This window comes from Parambassis ranga, chromosome 18 (assembly GCF_900634625.1).
Source record: "Parambassis ranga chromosome 18, fParRan2.1, whole genome shotgun sequence".
Classification (NCBI taxonomy): Eukaryota; Metazoa; Chordata; class Actinopteri; family Ambassidae; genus Parambassis; species Parambassis ranga.
In genome coordinates, this window is record NC_041038.1 from 5,909,905 (window position 1) to 5,925,667 (window position 15,763).

The 15,763-nt window shown below is 40.9% G+C and overlaps 2 protein-coding genes across 3 annotated transcripts in view; one reads left to right on the forward strand and one right to left on the reverse strand.

Annotated features, from left to right (window-relative positions):
• The window catches only part of pcxb (pyruvate carboxylase b), a 223,082-nt gene that overhangs the window by 122,211 nt on the left and 85,108 nt on the right, over positions 1–15,763 (forward strand). The window lies entirely within an intron of this gene.
• The window catches only part of LOC114450628 (leucine-rich repeat and fibronectin type-III domain-containing protein 4), a 32,406-nt gene continuing 23,191 nt past the window's right edge, over positions 6,549–15,763 (reverse strand). The window contains exon 7 of the mRNA XM_028428838.1: positions 6,549–8,573. Within this exon, the coding sequence (XP_028284639.1) occupies positions 7,244–8,573 (1,330 nt within the window). The 3' untranslated portion in view covers positions 6,549–7,243. The remainder of the gene's footprint in view (positions 8,574–15,763) is intronic.

A 15,763-nucleotide genomic window follows, 5' to 3' on the forward strand; every position in this document is an offset into this window, starting at 1 on the left:
TCTATTATCTTATTTTATGTGTGTGTACATGATTTTCTGTCTACTTTTCCTCTGGGGTAAGCAAAGAACTCGAGTAAATACACAAACACATGCACAACCTGTTCCATAGCACAGAACAGCAGACAGTAAATAAAGACTGGGGGAGCATCGGAATTAGACATTTCCCTTAGGACGTCAGGGACAGATTCTTTGACACAAGACTAAAAACAGACTGAGAATGAGATTGCAAATTATGCTTCCATTTATCAGTTGGTAAACAACACCGCTCTAAATAAAAACTAATGTAGGACCATGTCTGTTAAATGTGTTTATGGGCAAGTCTTTGCTAATGCACTTTTAACATCTCTATAATAATAATAATTCTACATTTGTTTTCAGCCTGCCTCAAATTTGATATAAAATCAATTAATGCAACTTTAAATTGGATCTGTGTGTTGGTTTAAGTGGTTACAATGATTGAAGATTCCCTTGGTATGCATTAATGCTTAATTGATGAGTCTTAGAACTTTGGCGACAACCATACCCCAGCCTAACAATTCTTATTCTTTCTCTGCTCCCACTGAACCCACTCAGCCGTGTGAAAGACAGATCACATCATGTAGCTCCACAGGCGAAACATTTACTGACACTGCACATGGTCAGAGCCCTGTTCCTTGTGTAGCTCAGAGGGGTAAGGTGACACCAATTCGGCTGGAGGGCTTCTATTCCAACTGGGATAAACACACACACACACACACATTGTAGAAAAGCCACCCAGTAGAGGTCCACACTGCTGGTTACATTTTAAAGGGCAAAAAGGAGGGAGGTAATCAGGGTCTCACTGTGATGTGTAAAAAATACTGTATGTAAGTGGTGAGGTACAGAGAGCAGCTGAAGAGGTCAAAACATCTCATTTGGTTATCGATATATGGATCAATAATGGACCTCCATACAGGGTTTTAAACCTAAGTTTCCAATAAAATATCCACATTTTTTACTGTACATAGCTACTGTCTCTGGAGAGCTACAGCACGATACAGAAGCATAACTCAACATTAACAATGACTGTGCTATTTTTCAGTGAAAAGTCCGTTCTTATTTTTAAAGTGCCTCCAGTGTTCAGTCACAGCCAGACAAAACAAAATAATATAGTAGAAGGAAAAATAAAAGGTACATTTATAAAGCAGAAGCATTAGACAGGAAAGTGGGGGGGGGGGCAGAAAATGGAGTGGGACAAAAACAGAGGGGCAAAGAGACAATATAACTGGATAAAATGATAAAAGAAGAACATTTAAAGTGTGTGAGAGCCTAGGTGATGTGGTAGTGAGATGGTAGCAAGGTATGGGACACATGTAAAATTAAGAGACTCAGTAAGAAGGACAGAGTGTGACACAGGCTCTCAAAGAGTAGCACAGAATGTAATGACTGAAAGACATTGAAAGCAAACTAGGAAAGCAATAAGAGGATCTGAGCAGAGGAATGTGAGAGAGCGGGCAGGTCAGAGAGAAGTGGAGATTAAGAGCGAATGCAGTGAACAAAGGACTGAATGAGAAGCCAGCAGAGGTGAAGGAGAGCAAATTAGATAGTACGCTAAATTAAAGATTGTAGAGAGACGGTGTGAGAGGAAGGTGCAGAGAGACCAAACGATGCATAAAAGTAACGCCTTGCAGTAGGCGCCGTCTTCTATCATTACAGTGCCTGCCTTCAGTGTTGGTTCCCCTCCTTTGTGTGTCCTCTTTGTCTCTAGCGCCGAATCACCTCACTTGTCTCTAAATGCTGTTTTAATTAACCACACTAGCTGTGGTTGCTGGGGTCTGACCCAAACTTGTGGTATTGGTAATGTCAATCAAAATTCAATATTCTCTGTATATTTTCAAGGCAAATGAGTATTTTCCCTCTTTTGTGTTGCTGCAGTGCGTCAGTGCTTTACTGCTCCTCACATCTCAACACTTTCATTTCCTTTTTTTTTACCTTTAATCAGTCTTTTTATCAGCCTGACTTCTGCGACCTCTCGGCTTCTATCCCCAAATCTTTCAATCCTCTTTCTCAGTTCCTCCTCCTCCTGTGTCATTGTGAGAGCTGAGTTGTGGTGTTACACAATAAAATTGCTGCTGATAGCATACGATCAAGAAATATGGGAGAAATCCCTTTTTTCTGCCTTTACATCCACTGACCTGAGCCATCAAGATAATACGTTTAAAACTCTTTGAATTAGTGTGAATATTCTCACAGAGCCTCTTCAGATATCACAGCAGTCTGTAGCATCAGCCCTCACCTTATCTCTTCGGCAATCACAGACTTATCGTTTAGGCATCGTTTCCCCTCAGACTTTAACCATATCTTCAAACACACACACAAAGAAATATTAGACAGGAATGAAAACATAAGAATCTATATGCTAAATGTTCAGGATTTGGTTAAAAATACCATAGTAGCACTATATATACAGTACATTTTCTGTAATGGGATTGAAAGTGACAACATGTCATAGCAGTGGTCTCCTCCAACCAAATGACCATGACACATGGTAAAATTACCTGTCAGGTATTACTAGGGATTATAATAGATCCAAAGGTCAGATGCAGAATTGAAAATACTCAAATTAAATTAAAGAAAATGTCAGATTTAAAAAGTCCTATAATAATAGTAACATCTGGCCTTTGTCTCTCTTTATCCTTCAATCTATGCTGAATGAATTAAATAACATCAATGTATGGGTGATGACACAAGAGTCCACCAAACATCTTAAGGCGGGCGCCTGGATGAGTTTGGCTTCAGTTTATCATAAAGTTTTTATGATGTAGTTGCGTTAAAAAGAATGAATCGCTACAAATATGTTTTTCACACAGTGTGATATATTATCACTGCTGTCTTTGCAAGTTGATTTGTGTCCCTCTGAGTGTCCAAAGTCTGCACTTATTAAATCAGTCGAGTTATAGAAGGACCCTGAGGTCATGTGTGCAGTTTTATTTAGCTTGTATTATATGTGTTAAAGGATTTTTATTAAGCTATTTTTTTTTCAGAAAGTTCACTGGTTGCACATCCACACAGTTGCCATGGAAATGTCTTGAGTCTGCAGTAATGATTTACTGTGATGACCCTCTACCCTTTGACAATAGTGCAGAGATGGACAGTCAGGGTTCAGTTCAGCACAGTTCACAACTGGTCCAAATGGTTTCAAGCACAGGAGGTGCCAAGTCCTGATGCATCCTGAGTCAGCAGTTACTCAGCACACTGCAGGGAAATGCATCATACCTTGATCATAACTGCAAATGTCAGAGCAAGTTTGGCTACAGGCAGACACAGCCTCACAAGATACAAAACGCACACAGAAACACGCAAACACAACTGCCATACGGCTATCTTGTAGCACAAATATATGCATCTGTGAGTGTGTTAAAAGGTGATGTGTGTGTGCGTGTGTGTTTGCACATTACTCAGCATTTTTTTTTTTAATTAGTCAAAATGGGCCAGGGTTTGCCTTCGGCAAAGACAGCAGAGGGAGGGCGGGTGTCTGCATTGTGTTGTTCTATCCCATTACAAGTGCACACACATACACTCCCTCTTTCAAAAAGGTGACTATGGCACATTCGGTCTTACTGATAATGTGGCCACTTATGAGTCTCAAATCAAATTGCCCTCTAACCTGATGTCCAGACACACACACACACACACACACACTCTCACACTCTCACACTCTTGTCCTTTGCCCCCCCCCCCTCCCCTTCACTGTTAATGGTTTTAAATTGGAGCATTGTTTACCACTCTAGTAACGCCCAAGAGACGAGCAAAAATATTAACCAGACACTCACACGTCCCTTTGTGGTTTAAAAATCCTGGTAATAAATTGTGGCAAAACAAAAATAGCACATTGTGTTTGTTTTGTGTCAGTTTTTCCCCTCTCTCGCAAACGTGTTAGGGACAATCAGCCATGGATATACACAGGGGCTCACACAAGCTAAACACAATGACCTCCGCCTTCACATCTCTCCCTCTTTTCCCTTGCTCATCATCATCTGTTTGTCTATCTCTGGGTGTGTCAGCGTTCTCACGATTCCCCCCGTCTGTGTCTCTCTCACGTCTTTCACACTCTATCTTGGGCATTCAGCAGTGTTTGCAAAGGGCTTAATAGAAGATGAAAACATTCAAGGAGTAGGGGTATATGAAACAGGCTAAGACTTAGGAAGGTAAAAATCACTCTTATTCACAGATTTTAGGTATAGTTTTATACAAGCACTAATTTAGGGTGTTTAATCAAATGGCGGTCCCACTGAGAATAAACAAGCAGTGTTTGTTGTTCACTTCCTTCCCCTCATTGTTCAGTTTGGTATTCTTATTGCATCCAACTGGGACAGAAACAAGAGTTTAAACCACAACACTGCTTGGATTATATTTCCCATCTAGCCTCAAAAGCCTCAGTTCTGCCCCCAAAACAACCATTCTGCAGCCAGGAAGATGAATGTGTGGGTTACTTTCTCTTTACTTGGATAGAATAAATCGATTCATGTTTAGTTTTGTTAGTTTGTGTTTTGCTGTTTTCTTTTCTTCTACTCAGTTATGTTTAGAGGGTTAATTAGCTCTTGCAGAGTGCTGCCTGCTCATATCTTACTTTGCTGCCAAATTAGTGTTAAACTCTGAGCTGCAGGTAGCTGTGAAAGGGTCTTGTAATGTCTTACATTAGACTGCAGATACGGCTGATAATAACAAAGGATCAGAATCATTATCCATTAGTCTGACAGCTTTTACTTCCAGTTCTGTTTGTTGTCACTTCAGCTGTTTCCTCTTGTGTGTCATATCATATCTGTTCTTTGGGATTGTTTGTTGACTCACACCGTTTTTCTTTCTAAATGAATTTCTGAAACTATTGATCTCCCTCCTTTTCTCAGTTTGCTTCCCTGTCAGGCAGTGTTTCTACATTCCAGTTTTACACCGCTTTATACTGTGTGCTGTTTTTAATTACCCCAGGAAGGGTTACTTCACCCTTACCTTCTAATCAGCTCTACTCACTGACAAGTAAACAGCTCCATTTTCACCCTTGCAGACGTGCATGCTCTAAAACACCTTTCACTCAACAACAAAACGTCATCACTAAGTCATCCTCGTTGCTCTCCAGATTCCAACTAGAACAAAGCACTAGCTCTTTGTATAGTTCTTATTTCCATTGTTGCTGTTGTAGGCTTGCAGTAAAAAAAAGACTGATATCACACATACTTTTCAGCCAATTGATTCATTGTAAACTAAGTCTGTGCCATACAAATGCACACGAACATGACGCACAGCTTCTACCTTGATGTTAATGAGCCAGCCTCTGTTTCATACATGTAATTTTTATTATTTATATCAAGTCCAGAGAACAATATTGACTTTGGCAAAAAGAAATAAAAACAGAAAGAAAACAACATTAATGGTTAAAAGTCATTGTCATTATTATGGAACTGGTTCTGTTTTATAGGCATCTGTTTGTGTTTTTGGGATGTACAGTACTGTATGTGCTTGCCATGTTGTATGTTTTGTGCTGTGTGCGTTTTTTTTTTATCGTTATTTTTCTGCCTAGTTATATTCAACATTTTCTAATTAGGATGATTTTTTTGTCTAAAAAAAAAATCACGTATTTCATATTTTTTTTTATTCTAACATCATTCCCCAGAAAACGTTGAAAAACAGAAACACATGGTGCGACAAGTAACATTATTTTATATATATACTATATATATATATATATATATATATATGTACTTTCAAGTCTTAATTTTTTCTCTTTCATAGAAGGTTTTAGAGTCTTTGTAGTCTGTGCCATTGGAGTCTTCCAACAATGTTAATGGCTTTCATAGTGGTTCTATTGTCCATTCTTTAAACATTCAGTTTTAAACATGAACCCATGTGGCACAAAAGAAAGTTTCCCTTGGATTCCCCTTGACCATGCTACATTGGTGAAAACTGCGATTTTGGTGGTGAAAATGTCTTTCACTCTTACTTCACTTTTTGTGTGGCGCTTACAGTTAGACCAACGTCCTTTTTTTCTTTTTACAGCATGTCCAGAAAGCACTACACTTTTTTTTTTTTTTTTTTTTAAACATGGTTGACTGGATCAGCCCTTACAAACACTCATATACATGTGCGCACACAAATACACACTTTCACACAGACACATCCTGTCCCTGATCCATCAGTGCATGCACACTTATGCATCCATTAGCACTATTCATTTGCTCGGTCCATTATCATCTGATTTCCTGTATGATCTTGTCTGTAAGAATTGCACACGTTCACATCGTACACCCGTCTCCTCCATTTTGTAATCCGTATTGACTCCATTGTAATCCCAATGTCTTTCTTTTAATAGTGTCTGTGCTCCACTCGCTGTTTCCAGCCTGTATCGATTGATCATGTCCAATGCACTCAGCTCTGTATTTATACTCCCATAATCCGCAGGCACAGCGAGCCAAAATCATTGTCCAGACACAGAGGACACATAAAAGTCACATTCATTGCGTTTTGGAATAGAGTTTCAAAATGGCCGACAGCTTTGGAGTCAAAAACCAAAATAACAAAGCAGGTCTGTGCCAACAAAACCTTTTTTAAAACTTTCTCAGAGAGTAGTGTTTCTCCACTATTACCAATTGTACTGTTGTTTTTGATTCGGTGTAAATCCTCATGGTGATGTGGGGGCTGGGACTCTGGAGAATAGAAGTGTTAGTAAAAGTCTGGTTCTATTAATGTATAGGCTTTACTGAGATCCTCCCTAAGCTCACGTCATCCCTGTCTGTGCTCTCCTGATGTTTTTCACCTCTTTCATAATGTCTCTTTTCTATAACTGTAAACCTCTCCTATTGGAAAATTGTCACTTTTTTGTCTAGATTTTTGAGCTGTGTTTTTGTGTTGCTACTTTCCTCACTGTCTTATATCAGTCAGTTTTACTGAGGCAGCTCATCCTCGGGTCTATAAAGACCATTTAAACCCTCTCCCATGATGTTTTCCCTACTTTCCCCATTTTCTGAGCTGTCACTCTTCCTTCCCTTATGGTACTGCCCATCATTTTTCAAGTAAGAGAGCCTCTTAAAATCTTCACCACACTTTCAGGTGTACTTTTTTATTTATTTTTTTACTGGAACTCTCACAGTATAAATGTAGGAGCTGCATAAATGAGACTTGAGTCAGTTTTATTCCTTGCCCTTCCTCTGCTTGGACCCTTTCCCTCTTATCTACCATTGCTCCATCTTCCTTTTCATCCCTATTATCTTTATTTTGTATTGTTCCACAACCCCTATACAACACTTTCCTCCAGCTCTTCGCCACTCCTGCCTTCCTTTCCCTTCCCATTCCCCCTGTCTTTTGCACTGCTCATTTTCCCAGTGTTAGAGTTGGAGTTGGTGGTGTTATAGGCGTGAATATATCCTCGTTGGAAATTGCTACCAGCCCCAAAGCCTCCGGCACTTTCGGCGTCGTCACTGGTAGTTGAAGAAGTTGTGCTTGTCGTTGACGCGCACTGCACCAGCATTCCATGTAAAGACTGGCTCCGTCTTGTCCAGATCACACTTAGCCGCTTGGCGTAACTGACAGCACCATATCGCCTGGCAACAGTCGCTGCAGCATCAGTCGCTAGGGCAACAGATGAGCCCATATCCAGTGAGTGCCGCCGTTTGCTAACTGTCCCATAGGCGGGACTTAGAGGGGATACAGGGCTCTGATAAGCCTGTGAGGAGTTCCACTTGTCCCTTCCACTGGGTGTGATTCTCCAGTCCAACAGCTCTGAGTCTCTCAGGGGTGCAGCTAGAGAGAAACTGGCACGATTGGTCAGTTCTCGCTCCAGACGTGGTTTTGGACGGTCCCTGGAACGTGACTGACGGGGTAGGGTAGATGGAGGTGATGGGGAGTAGTAAAGGGGAGTTCTGTCAGTTTCTAGTGAGTATGGTGGTGCCTTCTCAAGCTTCCGCTGCCTCACCACCAGTGCCATCTCACTTCCTCCCCCTGTCGTTGTGGAGACCACCCCTCCAGCTGAAAGGAACTGCTCCAGGTTGACTTTTGGCTTCGGCCTGGGCTTTGGAGGCAGTTTTGGAGGCAGAGAAGAGGGAGACTCGGCTCCTTCTTTCTCCTTTTCCTTTTCTTTGTCCTTCTCTTTCTCCTTTTCCCCTCCTCTCTTAGAGGGCAGACCATTGGGTAGGACCACCATCATCATATCACCAGAGCCATTTGATTGGTAGCACCCGCTACTGTTTGCCCCTTTATCTCCACCTCCGACTCCTCCACTCTGACAACAGCCCCCACTTCCTGCCTCCGTGTTGCCGTTGTGACATATCATGTGGTCTCCATGATTGCAAACACGGTGGCGAACCATGAGTGCCACTGTAAACACAAGTAGAGTGACCACAACAACGCCCCCAACCAGTATGGTGAGTGTCCCACCCAGAAAGTGGGCTTGGAGGGAGCGGCATGCTGGGTAAACATCCTTGGTGGAGAATGTAGTGCACCCCAGAACTTTTGTTGCAGCCAAAGATGTGATTGTGTCATCAAAAATTGCCAACACGCATATGTTATAGTCCACACCAGAAACCAGGTTCTTCAACAGGAAGCGGTCTGTTGTCGATGGTAAGATTCTAGAGAAGAGAAAGGAAATAAGAAGAGGTCAGTTAACAGATCAAGCATGCAGCACACAGAAGTGAAATGTAAAATACCTGTAGGTTAAAGTCCTGAATATTCTGACTATTGTAAAATTAAAGAGAAAGGGCTGAATATTGGAAAAGAAGCAGAAGAGAGGGGTAATGAAAGGGTGACTAGAAACAGCACAAGGGTGGATACTGCAGTTGGGGGGGAAAAGAGAAAATGAGGCTATTGATGGAGAGCACGCCTGGGGAACATGAAAAGAGAACTCTGTCTGCTCATTTGGAGAGCAGGGGTGTGTGTGTGTGCGGGATCGTACTTGAATCCCTGCGAGAAGCAAACGTCAAGCCATTTTGTGTAAACCTCAGTTAAAAAAAAAGGAGCCATCTTAGGTCTAATGGTCGTCTGCAATAAAGATGATGCATTTTATTGTTTTAGATAGAAGTGTACAGGGAACTATGATCTATTTTAATTCGTTACAAGTAAATGCGTGTTTTCTTTTAGTTTGGGGCCTTGTGTTCTTATGTGTGCATGCTTGTGTCTGTAATGAGTGAGTGCCTGCGTGGGATAATAAACAGCGAAGTGCTTTGAATGTGTCCTCATTTTAAGTGTTTGAGCTGCTGCTAGAACTAACAAATGGGTGAGGTGAACAATAGAGGCAGAGGGAAAAAACAATAATAGGTGGTGATGAGAAGGGAGGACAGAGGTTTTACATAAGTTGTATCTCACTGTGTTAACGGTTACATGTGTATTTAGGGCATAGCAAAAATGTATTTTCGCGTCAGTGGGTTTGTGTATGTGACATGTTAGGGTAAAGTGTGTGTGGGAGACTAGAGCACACCTCAGTGTCTGTCACTGATATCTTTGCCCTCCTTTGTACCAACCCTCTTGTGTGGGCAAGTTTGTGCAGATTTGTGAAAATTTGTCACTGACTCTTCTTTCCTCTCATCTGCATTTTTACTTTGCCTGTATTTCTCTCTTTTTCTCTCTACTTCAAAGGGGCTTATTTGTATCATATGTTACTAACCAGTGCGGTTCCCCTCAGACTTGAGCTACATCCTATAAATGCCATCTAGGATGACTCAGACATCCAGGGAGTGACTGCAGAAGGCTTCTAACCTACCTCTGTTTATAAAGAGAACAAGGGCAGCAGAGTGTATTCTACTTGCGTTGTCCTTCAGTTAATTAACTGAATGTAATTAGGTAATTTTACATAATCAAGTTTTTTTTAATGAAACCCGTCAGATTGAAAGTTGTCATATAAATATTCACATGAGCGTGGATATAATGATGGGATTAGATTTCGATTTGTTTTAAATAATGCAAGGTTATCTGGGAAATAAACAATGCGAGCTACAGGGCAGATCCATGGATTTGGGTTAGAGTATTACAAACTAGGGATATTGATCACAGATTTTCGCCATGTTCTCGAGCCTTAAAAGTTAACAAAATTGATTTTTTTTCTGAACAAATGCCCAGAATATTAACTGTGGCACAGGTATAGTTTACAATTAAACATGTATTTTCATCATGCCACACAGTTTTAGCAAATGGCCCGGAGTGATTTGAATAGCAAAGACCGGCACAGAAATACCTCCAAACTCCTTATTTCCAGCAGAAGCTCAGCATGAATTTAATAAGGAATTGCAATGTACTGTCTGGCACTCCAGATTCCAGTATAATCTGAACAGACATATGGGCCATTCTCATTAAAATTATCCTCATCCAGTGGTCATTAGGTCGCTATAGATTCTTTTCTAACACAGTCACAAATTTGCCAGTTAACTCATTCTGCGCGCTGGAGTAATTCAGGGACCAGGTGTATGTTACCATGGCAAAAGCTCATTATTGCCTCAACAGTGCAGTAATTGTAGTGAAAGCATCTCTTCTTGGAAGGTCCATATATTAAACACTGACGGCAGTCAGCTTTCATGGCTTCTTTTGACAGAATAATATTCACCACTTGTTGCCTTGTTACCCTATGGCATCAGTTTAGAAAGTAAAAAAAGAAAGATCCAAAATATAAAACTACACAAAGACGCTACATGGTAACAATGTCATTCTTTGATTGTAAGAGTATACAGAAGCCAATAAGCCAATGAACCATAATCAGTAACTTTGATTGATACAATATGAAGCTGTTATTTACCCTATAAATAGATAGTGTAGCAAAATCAACTAGAACAATGCACTAGCACTGATGAAAAGATCCGTTAAGAACATTAATTCCTTATAGTGGCAGGTAGCCTCACAAACAGCCCCCCAGAGCAGTAACTAACAGTCTAATATAAAATCATCAATTTTCATGTACTGTTTATTCCTAAGTAACAAACACAAGCCGTTATATCTCATGGACCAAAAGTAAAAATGATACTAATCAATCCCTGCAATGGATTGTGCCCCTGTACAGTCGAGTAGTAAAGACAGTGGGTGTGAATCAGTTTTCTACCATGAGATGTACAAAAAGCAGCGCTCACAGTGAAGCTGCTTTGTTTCTGAAAAAAAAAGCCTTGGGTGTATTACAGGCTAATAAAAGACCCAGAGATGTATTACAGTGGTGTCAATTCATCCGCAGCCTTTATGCATCTGTGGATAATTGATAGATCCTGCTAGGCAGAAAGACTTGACCATCACAGTGTGGCGTCATGTAGTCAAGTGAGGGGATGGTTCTATGTAACAAAGGGTTATTATTTAAATTTATTTTCTTTTACTGTGATTCCTATCAATGCATCCTGGTTATTCACATTTTCTGTGTTTCCCTATGTTGCTGATGTAGTCACTATAATCGCTTGCATTATTGGACGATGAAAAAGCAACAGTATTATTATTAAAATCGTATGCAAGCATCATATCCTCTGTTTCTACTTTCTGATTTGTGGAAATGTGATACGGCTGCATTATGATTCCTACTGCAGCAATTTGTACTTACGTGGATTAACATAAAACAACTGAATGCTTTCGTAGTGCACAGCATGTAGGATAAACTGGGGAAATAAACTTCAATTGATCCTTCATTGTGTGACCATGGATCTCACACACATGCACACAGCTTGAGTCATTTTTCTAATCCATCTATTCAATACCCTTTCTTTTCTTTGCTCCATCCTTTCCTCTTTTCTTTTCGTCTTTTCAGCTCTTTTTTTCGATCCTCCCCCTTCAGTCTATCCTACTTATTCTTTTCCCATCCATCTTTTATGAACAGATTTGCACTGATCATTCACTCCCTCTTATCTGTCCACATCCTCTGCCCTTTTCCTTGCTTTGTAATCGCCCATGCTTCTCTTCCTTTTACCTAAATTTGCAGTGCTGCACTTTTGTTCGACAGTTAGCCTCTTTCCTTGCACCTTTTAGCACATACATTTAGTTGTGTTTGTTCACTCTGCACACTTCTTTCTGTCTTTTGCCATCCGCATTTCTGCAGACAATCAGCTTTGCTCACTGCAAATCCTTCTGCAATTCTCTTTGGGCTCCACCTGACCTCCCAGCCCTTCTCCTTTTTACAGTCACTCTACTATGTCTCTATTAGCCACAGCAATAACCATGTACCACCATTTAGCATCCAAGGTCACTCCTTCTCTCCTCTTCTTCCTTCTGTTCTCCCCTCCTCTTTATTTCTGTCTTTTTAGTCACCCCAGCTCCTCCCTGATTCTCAGTCTCCCATCTCCTCTTCTTCCTCCATTTGCTCTCATTTTATATGTCGCCCCCATCCCAAATGCTCCCTCCCCCTATGAGATTGTGAATCACTTCTCTAGTTGGTTTTGCTACACTGGGAGCGACAGAAATAGGCAAGCAAATTCACTAAAATATACATGGAGGACCCGGACACATTCACAATACATGCATCTTTGATATGCTGATTCGCTACCACTTGCTGCATTATTCATTTTAACCACACTTGTCTATGTGGCATGGGTACACATCTTAGACATATGAAATGATATTCACCTGAAACCTCAGCTCATCTGAGACAATGTATGTCCATGAAAATATACTGCAGCTCATATAACTTGGACTGCCGGTTTGAAATGAAATTGATCAAAAATGTTTTTTGCTGAATTGGCAAGTGTTGTTCTCATTAGTCTTGGGTATCATGCACCATCTCCTAGCACACCAAGTGTATGTGTGTGTGTGAGAGAGAGAGAGAGAGAGACTCTGTGCTTCTAATTATGGTTAAACCCTGCAAAGGCATGCACACACAGATGCAGGCTGAAAGCGAAAGACAAGGGAGTGCTTTGTTCAAGCTGGTGACACAGAAACGAGTAATTATTAGTACCCGGGAGAGCAAGGGGGGGAGAGAGGAGAAGGAAAGAGTGATAGTGGAAGGGATAGCAGAGTGGTGGAATCCTGTCTCTTCTTCCTCATCTTTCTGTCTCGTTCTTTGTATTGGCTTGTTATTCCTGCTGTCTCAGGTCCTCTTCTCTATCTGCTTTACCAAACCGGGTGGTCTGACACCAGACAAGATTGGGCACAGAGAGCACGAGAGCCAGAGAAGAGGGAGAAAGAAAGACGAACAACGAAACAATTATCTCCTCTTTTGGCTGACATCTATACTGCTATCGTTTCCTTTTCCCCATGTCTTTTGTTCGTTTACCCTTTCCTCTATTTTTGCTCCTGATGCCACTGTTTACGGTCTTGTTTGCCGTCTCACTTAATTTTATCTCCTCATGTCTTCTGTTTTCCTTGATCTGTCATTCTGTCAATCTCCTTTTTTTCCTTCCAGATTTTGTTTCATCCCTCCTTCTGTCCTTTTGCTCTCCTCAATCTGGCCCTCAACTCTTCCTCATTTGGCCTGATTTTTTTTCCCCTGTGCCGCCTGATTCAGTTGTTTTCTCTCTTATTCTTGTTTTTTTTTTCCTGACCTCCTTCTCCTCCCCAGTTCCTCAGTATTTTCTTCCCGTTTCTTTATTCATTTTAATGTAACCGCCTAGTAAATGGTAGCATGAAGCATAATGTTCCATCCACTCTATGTACTCACACTCCCTTTTCTTGGCCCTGCAGTATAATATAGGCTGACATATGTATTGAGTCCTGACCCTTCCTCTCCTCCTTCCTTCTTATGCCTCTGATGTGAGCTGGCACATTTATTGACACTTTAGTTTAACACTTAATTACATCTCCCCATGGGGTAAAAGTCTCAACCTCATTTTATCCTCCTCTGATTCCTCCTCTCCTCAATCTCTTCTGCAGTCTGAGTCCTTGTTCTTTTTTCCTGCCTGCCTCTTTCTCCAGCTTTGTCTCTGCATGCTGCCACCCTGCCCCGCACAAATCTTTCTTTACTTCCTTATCTGTCCCCGCCTCAGCAGATGCACTTATCTTGTTTTCATATGATTTTTTTTTTGTGTTGTTACCAAACCTCATACCAGGCTAAAATGGGATGCTGATATCAAGTTTTCCCAGCAACATTGTATTGTAGATGGTATATGTAACATGACAGTTAAAGTCAAAGCATCTCAGGATGTTTGAGTGTGTGTAGTTTGGTGTATCCAAGCAATATGTGCAAATACTTACTTTGATAGTTCAACAGATAAGTAGCTTCACTTTAGTACTTTGTGTCAAACATTAAGGAAATATGCTGTAGCAAATGAATACCATTGCCATACACCTAATTCTCAGGTTCTGTTTTTCTTCCTTCAGTTTCGTCTACTTTTGTGACTCATTAGCCATGTTCTCAAGTGTCTATTTCCCAGCATGCTCCTGTCCTATGCTGTCAAACTCTCACCCTGTCCTTTTTAACTGTGCGTTTCTTTTTTTCCCACTCCACTTTCATTATTCTCATTATTTCTTAAACTCTGTGTGATTCTCTCACCAACTTCCTCCTCTCTCTGTCCCTGTGTGATCGTTTCTGTTCCCATTAAATTCTGTGCCAAAACTTTGAGTGGCCAGCAGGAACAATGATCCTGTTGTGACCCAATGTGCAGTTGTGAAGACTGTCAAAGGCCTAACACTCCTGCCTGCACACTTAGAAGACTTTTGAGCATAATAAGAAACTTTTGGGTTTTGAACTGTACAAGTGTCTCACATATACCCCCTGATATACTGTTTGTGTCAGGGAATCATGTCTTATTTCCCTACAGCCTTCAGGGGGAGAGAGAAAAAAGATCAGAAGCGTAAAATAAAGCCCTAGATTTCATCTTATATAATTCAGACATTGATATTGAATAATGTATTCTACTCACAGGGATTGAACACAGTGAAATCTATACTATAAAAACATAATGCCTGCTCTGTAAAATAGTCCTGCACCAAACAATGTTGCTGTGAAATCCTGAGTGGTGTTATGAATTAATTTATAGTGTCATGGATGGATGGATTTTGAGATGATATCTCAACACTATGCAATTTATGAGGCTGGACTTTGTCCTTTATTCGTAGCACCTTGTCCCAATAAAGAAATCAGTGAAGTTTGCTACATTTCTAAGGCAATTACAAGGCTAAGCCACTCTATTTGGGGATTCAGGCTCTGGCTCTGTAAAGCACTTTGAAACAATTCTGAGTGTAAAATGTGCTATACAAATAAAATTTAATTGAATTATTTGCATGCAGAATATCCGGTTGGGGTGGGACTCATCTAAGTTTTGCCTTAACTTGACTGGAAATGAAAGTAAAGTGAAAAGCCAGTGGTCCGGTTTCCACTGAACACAATTGGAAGCTATCAGCAATGAACTGATTGTATTATGTTTAAGGACATGTAGATATATTACTCTGATTGTGTCTGATGGCTTTTGAATTAGCCCTGCATGCTCCATGGTAATTTACAAATGAGTTCAGCTAATCCCCTCATGCACAGCAAAACCAGAGATAAACAAATTTTCTAATAGCTGGTACCCATGAGTTGCTTTAGGAATGCAGCCTCATTAAGATGGAGGGACATTTTTTCTTCTGCTTTTTGACCTTCTGGTAAGATGCGTCAGTTTAGTCATTGTTCACAGTCAAGCAGCAAGAAAATCCTTGGATATTCTACAGTTTGGCTGTTCAGGCACCTTCTCACATTAAATGATCAAAGTGTGGATCAGCGCTGTAAAGCTTCAAGAAGCAGGCTCAGCTGATGTTGTCAGGGGAGCCAAGGGTGACAGGGTGAGCGGTGCCCAGTGGACGCCGCATCCCACCTGGCACTGTCACAGATGCCATTAGAATTAGACAGGCTATGATAAAATGGAGGCTGGTGTTGTCTAGCATGTGACTGACC